The 7,209-nt window shown below is 44.6% G+C and overlaps 1 protein-coding gene across 1 annotated transcript; it reads right to left on the bottom strand.

The window, feature by feature from the left end:
* Positions 1-3,292: 3,292 nt before the first annotated feature.
* On the bottom strand, positions 3,293-6,295 carry LOC136444654 (G-protein coupled receptor moody-like). Its single transcript, XM_066442705.1, has 5 exons — positions 5,915-6,295; positions 5,325-5,621; positions 5,083-5,232; positions 4,433-4,650; positions 3,293-3,588 (listed from the first exon to the last, which is right to left on the bottom strand). Exons 1-5 carry the CDS (start codon positions 6,086-6,088, stop codon positions 3,303-3,305), a joined length of 1,125 nt encoding a protein of 374 aa, XP_066298802.1. The 5' UTR covers positions 6,089-6,295; the 3' UTR covers positions 3,293-3,302.
* Positions 6,296-7,209: the final 914 nt, after the last annotated feature.

Raw genomic sequence — 7,209 nt, 5'->3', positions numbered from 1 at the left:
CATTAGTACAAGAAGTAACATCTTAAATCACTCCAAAGCTGTAGGTACTCTATTTTCAAAGAACAGTTCAGCAGCCAAACCAAAAAACAGTGACTCAAGAAACTGGATGTGATTTTGGAAATCTCACTGTTGCAGCTTACCTGATGAGTTTTAGATGACTAGAAATCGTCAAGAGATGTTTTATACCCATATAAACCTCAGGCAAAGCACTTTAACGACACTTTAAGGGAATTCAATGACTCTTTGATGCATCAAGGTATCGTCAAAAAAGCTTAAGAGTCTTATCGTCAGAAATATATCACTGAAGGGCACGAACTTTCCATTAGTACAAGTCAGAAGTAAAGGTACTGTTTGTTCAAAGAACAGTTTAGCAGCCACACCAAAAAACAGTGACTCAAGAAAATTGATGTGATTTTGGAAATATCACTGTTGCAGTTTACCTGCATTAAGATGAAGATTTATCGTCAAGAGATGTTTTATACCCATATAAACCTCAGGCAAAGCACTTTAACGACACTTTAAGGGAATTCAATGACTCTTTGATGTATACATAAATCGTCAAAATAGCTTAAGAGCCTTATCATGAGTCATATATTACTAAAATGGCATGGCCTTTCCATTAAAAATAGTAAAAGAAGTAAGATGCTACAATAATTCAGAGCTAGATGGCCGTAGGTACTGTCTGTGCAGACAATAGTTCAGCCGTCTTTCGAGGATTTGACAGATCCGCTTTAGAAGTGATTTCCCTTGGTAAACAGCATAAGTACACGTCTGATAAGTGACCTGGTCCAATGGTGTTTAATGTTGTTTGAAGGGGAAGGCCGATGGTTGATCAATGGCTTGCTTTCTTCATTCAGGAACCAATGCGAAATTCCCTAATTTTCGGTAGCCTACCGACAATCAGTCACCGCAGAACGTAAACCCAAATATTTCAAGACGTTCTTACGACGCAACAAATTCGCATTCATAATAATTGCTGTTGATATCGCAGTGCGGGGTAATAAGGTAGATTCAACCTATGATGTAGAAAAATGGCCAAAAACCGTAATTTGGTTTTGATGTTCTGATCGGTCAAATTGTACAATACGTGAACCCGACTCATTTTGACTTAAAATCAACGCGGGACCCGGTAACAAATAGACGCCGTGAGCTAATCGTGCAAAGACCGGTAGGTACCCCTCCGGTAACCGGCAGTCCACCGGGACAAATTTGTGGTTTCGGGGCCCGGCCGGGACTACACCCCCTACGGGCACCGGCGCAATTGGGACCGAAAAATTAGCAGAACACCCAGCAAGTCTGTAGATGGTAGCTGGAGACGCTTATGGAGGAGGCGTTTGAAACCTAATTAAATGAAAAACTCAACAACTGCAAAGTGATGTTTACTTACAATTTATCGGATATTGAGTTATGGCGAAGGCTCAGCGTAGGCGAGACTTATTTGTTGTGTGACTTTACATAACCATATTGCTCGTGGGTTCAATACCCTCCAGGTTTTAGAAAAATAAGTTGGATTAAACCAGAATCCGGAGATGCAAATTGAAGAGGCGCAGAAAGGTTTATTTGATAAAAAGCGCACAGATGTGTCATTGTGTATATTTCCCAGGGAAAGTGTACAGTTGGGAAAATTAGCTTAGCTTTAAAGCGTGGTAGAGCTGTGTCGGCGGGATTAAACTTGGAAGATAAGGTTTTAGTTAACGACAAATTTAGACCATTTTCTTTAAAAGTATAGTACGAGTAATTACACTGCCTGCTTATATATCACGGTGCAGGTATTCTTCGATGCCGTATTTCCCTTTGGCTCTTATACTGCATTAGCCTGACGTCATCCTGTTTAGTTCCTTCACCAAAAACGCAGAGCCTGCAACTAAACAGGATGACACTCTGAGGCTGATACTGCGTGGCTAAAAATCTCAATGTGTTTGAAAAATCTCAGAATGTTTTGACAAGTCTTGAACTGAATATTGAGGACCAATATGCCGACAGCAAACCGAATTTACACATATCGACGGAAGAAAATCAATTTAGTGTTTTCAATGGCTGTTTCCTTTCGACCCCTCACCCGGCTAATGCGATTCTCGTTCCTTTCGGAATAGAAAACAACTTCATTTGCACACTGCGATAAACCAGTTAACTTTCTCCATGCTGCCTTGAGACCCCACCTCACTGTGACTGAGTGATTTGACAGCTCCCTCAATGAATTTCATCGATAAATAAAATCTTTTTCGCTTTGTGTGTTTTGTAGTCTTTTTAGTCATACCTGTAAGTTTTACCTAAGTTTTCCATTTTAAAGTCATGGGTAACACAAATCCAGGTTAGGACGCAGCAACGCCGCCAATGTGCCGTGGGTCTAGTGAGATAACTCTGTAACAACGGGGTATTGGGTGCCAAACGGTTACTTCAATGTGCGAAAGGTTAAGTAGCAAATAAAAAGTTACTTTCAGTTCTCAGAGTTTACTTCTAAATATCTGCATCTGGCAACGATCGACAGTGAAAACCGTCGTTGATAATGTTAATGCAGGGTTAATCCCTTGGAGTAATGCAATATAGTTTTTGCAGTCAGCGGGGGGGGGGGTAACCTATTGATGTAGAAGGTAAATTCAGCTGCAGTTTGAAAGGACGACGTCATTTTCTACAAAATTTATGATTCGGTTTATAAATATAGAATTGTGATTGCTAGGAGTCCATCCTTATAGACGCGTATTTTTCAATCAAAATAAATCTCACCAGGATATCTCTCTTTTATCACAGACATAATTTCAGAGCCCCAGAGATGTAAAATACTGTACATTAATTATATTTGTATAAATCTTTATAAGTTCTTAGAGGTACAAGCTTCGGTACGGCTCATATAATCTTGCCAAAGAGTTGAGATGTCAATTTCAAGAGACAAACTACGACTAACTGTAAACTTTTCTCTTCTTTTCTTTCAGGTACATCGAGGGGTGATTAGTTTTGGTCTAGAGGTTATGAGGTAATGGCATTGAGGTAATGGTCCACTGTTCATTGCACAAAATTAAAAAGTGCTAACGGGAATTTCGTCATACAGTGAACCTGTGAATATTGAACCTAGCGTCTGTCTTCTCTGTCAGTAACAGTGGAAGAGTAGCTCAACTGCTCAGTGAGTCCATTTGAGCTGAACTGGTTCAATATCACTCTCTTGAGAGGAGAATTTCTCCAGGACAATGAACCTGTAAGTACTGTACACGGCATCTGTCTTCTCTATCACTACTAGTGCAAGACCAGCTCGTCTGTTCATTGAGTTCATTTGAGTCGAACTGCTTCAAGATTTCTTGCCCTTGCACTCACACGCTAACCCCTGGCATCTCCTGGACCGTCGTGCTGCAACTCTTGTACCCAGTGGACAGGCTGGACAGTGGCTGCCCCGACGTGTGCGTGACCGCGATGGTTCCCCGCTGATGTTGCAGCGGGCTGGTGTCGGTGGAGTCGGACGGCGGGCTTGATTCGACCCCCGGAGCCGGCAAAGCGCGGGCCTTCGGTAGGTTGGCGGCGTCCTTTTCTTGCACGGTGATCTTTTTAGCCACGGTGATTTTGCGGCTCGGCCTCCTTCTGCCGCAGCATACGATGTACCTGAGGGGAGGGGAGTTAGGATTTTTGATGTAAAACTGAAATTCTTCAGGACACTGGTATGACACATTGTACAGGTACATATATATCAATAAACTGAGCAAAACATTCAATGTTTAGTTTACCCTCTTAGTTAATTGTTCAAAGCCTTAATCTGTTACAGATTGTGAAATGCAGGCATTTAGTTTTGAATTTCAGCACTCAGATGCTAGATCGAAAATTCTATGTCATTGCCAGCGGCCGCGCGCCCCCCTCCCCAAGGATAGGTTCGGAAGGGTTGGGTATAGGGTCGGTCGGGTAACCGCAACGTAACATCTTCTTTCCTAGGCCTTACCGGAAAGTGTCCATGTAGTCACGACTAATTGTTTAATCGATTGATTAGTTGGTTGATTGGTTGGTCGGTTGGTTGATAAATCGATTGATTAAAAAGATAAAAATTACCGGAAAGCGTCCCTGTAGTCGCGGCTGCGGCATGTGTGCATGACGGGGTTGATAGAGCAAGTGTTTGATTGATTAATTGGTTACATTATTGATCGATTGATTGATTAATTGCTTTATTGATTGGTTACTAAACGTACCTAAAGGCGTCCCTGTAGTCGCGGCTGCGGCAGGTGTGTATGACGGGGTTAATGGGTCTATTGTTTGATTGATTGATTAATTGGTTACATTATTGATCAATTGATTAATTAATTACTTTATTGATTGATTACTAAACGTACCGGAAGGCGTCCCTGTAGTCCCTACTGCGGCAAGTGTGTATGACGGGGTTGATGGAGCTGTTGTTTGATGGATTGATTGATGGTTATATGATTGATTGATTGATTGATTGATCGGTTACTAAACGTACCTGAAGGCGTCCCTGTAGTCCCTGCTGCGGCAGGTGTGTATGACGGGGTTGATGGAGCTGTTGCAGGCGAACAGGAGCGTGAGGGTCTGCCACAGGCAGGGGGACAGCGCCATGTCCCGGTCCGCCGTGTAGAACAGCGAGTAGGGCGTGGTGCACACGCAGAACGTCACGAACATCACGAACATGTGCTTAGTCTGCTTCAGGACTTTCCCTGGAACCTGAAAAAAGAAAGAAAATGAGAATCTAACCTTCTCACAGTTCATTCTAGTGACCTCGAAGAAGAGCCGTGGATGTCCCTTGACCTTATGGTAAATTTTGAAGTAGCTGAAGACGGTAAAAAAAAGAACAAGCAAAACCTGGCGGCCTGCATGGTTGGGTCCAGGACCTCTGTGGGCGTGTGAGCGCTGACGGGGCTCTGCTTCACCTTCCGGTGAATCTTGAAATAGTAGAAGACGGAAAACAGACAAACAGACAAACAGACAAACAGACAAACAGACAAACAAACAAACAAACAAAGAAACAAACAAACCTGGCGGCCTGCATGGTTGGGTCCAGGACCTCTGTGGGCGTTGACGGCGCTCTGATTTACCTTCTGGTAGATCTTGAAGTAGCAGAAGACGGTAAACAAAGAAACAAACAAACAAACAAACCTGGCGGCCTCCGTTGTTGGGTCCCGGACCTCCGTGGGCGTTGACGGCGCTCTGCTTCACCTTCTGGTAAATCTTGAAATAGCAGAAGACGGTAAACAAAGAAACAAACAAACAAACAAACCTGGCGGCCTCCGTTGTTGGGTCCCGGACCTCCGTGGGCGTTGACGGCGCTCTGCTTCACCTTCTGGTAGATCTTGAAGTAGCAGAAGACGGTAAACAAAGAAACAAACAAACAAACAAACCTGGCGGCCTCCGTTGTTGGGTCCCGGACCTCCGTGGGCGTTGACGGCGCTCTGCTTCACCTTCTGGTAAATCTTGAAATAGCAGAAGACGGTGACTCCGTTTGAGACCAAAACCAAGACGCCGGGGATGGTCATGAAGTAGATGAAGGTGGAAGAGTTGTCCACGGCGAAGTCACAGATGGAGGAGGCGCGGTTGTACCCGAGCTCGCCGAACCCCAGAAGTGGAGGGAGGACCACCAGGACCGACAGCGTCCACGAGCCGGCGATCATGAAGAAGGTGTTACACCGGGTGAAGACCTGCAGATTCAGGTTTCAGTTCTAGATCTATTTCTCATGACATTGTTACATTTCATGTAGTCAGTGTGCCCTCGTGAATAGTTTCATCAGGTTGGTAAGTTACTGAATAAAAAGACTCTTTTTACACAACCAAGTGATTTATTAAAACGACGTTTCGGTGACCATCTGTAACCTTCCTCAAGGCAATTCTGACTGGTTCACATTGCACTGCAGCACTGCGACGATCATGTGTATGCTGCAGTGCAATGTGAACCAGTCAGAATTAATGGTCTAGGAATAAAGGAGAGCTGTACCTTCTTGTAGACGGTGTGGGGGTACTCTATGAGTATGAAGCGGTTGATGGCGATGAGGGTGGACGCGATGAGCGACTGGCTGGCACTGGCCACGGTGGCAGCACCGAGCACTGTGCAGAGCATCGGGCGGGAGGTCAGCCCGCCTATTGTCATTTTGTTTTGAAAGATCTGCATTAGTGGCAATACATGGTACACACTTCACTAAGGGTCGTCATTATCTACCCGAGGGTCTGGGGGTCCCGACAAAGATTTATGCTGAATTCAGAAAAACCCATACGTACGTATCACACTAAAAACAAGGACGCAAACGCATAATTTTACGCAAAATATGCTGTAGGGATGTGTATCTGTTCTCCAGGTCAAAAAGTTCGATTGACACAATCAGCCGTCTTCAGCGGTCTGACCTGATCGATTTCGACACGTGACTTCATGCACATGTGACGTCACAATGGGCAAAGGTACGTCGATATTGATACCCGTCCGGTACAATTTCTCCATGATGTACTTAACCAACTCAGAAGAACTTTCGTGCTAATTTGTTAAAATTGTATGCATTCATTCGTCCACGACACCGAAACTTTGTGAGGAAGTGTATCTACCTTGTGAGGAAGTGTATTTGCCTGGAATGAGTTGCCGGCCACAGTTAGAGTGGCTACGTCGGGCCAAACTTTTAAAAAGTAAGTAAGACAGTACTGCTGACCTCTGACCTCCAGACCCGGCCTGCCATATCGACTATGCTTTAAGGATTATGATTTGGATTCGACGCTCGGTTATGTATATATTATCTTTTTGGTTACTTTCTGTTCATCATTTTATGTTATTTCCTTGTTATGTTATTCAGTCTGTTTATGTTATTCTGTGCAGGGCACGCCTGAAAAACAGTGCCTTTAGCACTGAGTGCGCTCACCCTGGATAAAGAAAACAGAAATAAATCTACCTGTCGCCAGCGCCCGTGCGGAGAGCGGCTCGTGGACCCCCGCGAAGATGAGGTCCCCCATCGCCATGCTGGTGATGAAGGCGTTGAGAGACGTGCGCAGCTTCCTGTTCACCAGGAGGGACGTGATGACCAGCAGGTTCCCGAAGGTGCCGATGACGCTGATGAGACCGAACCCGGCAGCGAACACTTCGGCAACGCAGATCTCATTCACCTGTGTCGGAGAGAATGTGTAAATATCAGTCAGTCAGTCAGTCAGTCAGTCAGTCAGTCAGTCAGTCAGTCAGTCAGTCAGTCAGTCAGTCAGTCAGTCAGTCAGTCAGTCAGTCAGTCAGTCAATCAATCAATCAATCAATTAGTC

The sequence above is a fragment of the Branchiostoma lanceolatum genome, chromosome 1 (assembly GCF_035083965.1).
Source record: "Branchiostoma lanceolatum isolate klBraLanc5 chromosome 1, klBraLanc5.hap2, whole genome shotgun sequence".
Classification (NCBI taxonomy): domain Eukaryota; kingdom Metazoa; phylum Chordata; class Leptocardii; order Amphioxiformes; family Branchiostomatidae; genus Branchiostoma; species Branchiostoma lanceolatum.
Note: the sequence above shows the minus strand (reverse complement) of the source record. Positions and strands in the feature narration are given on the sequence as shown.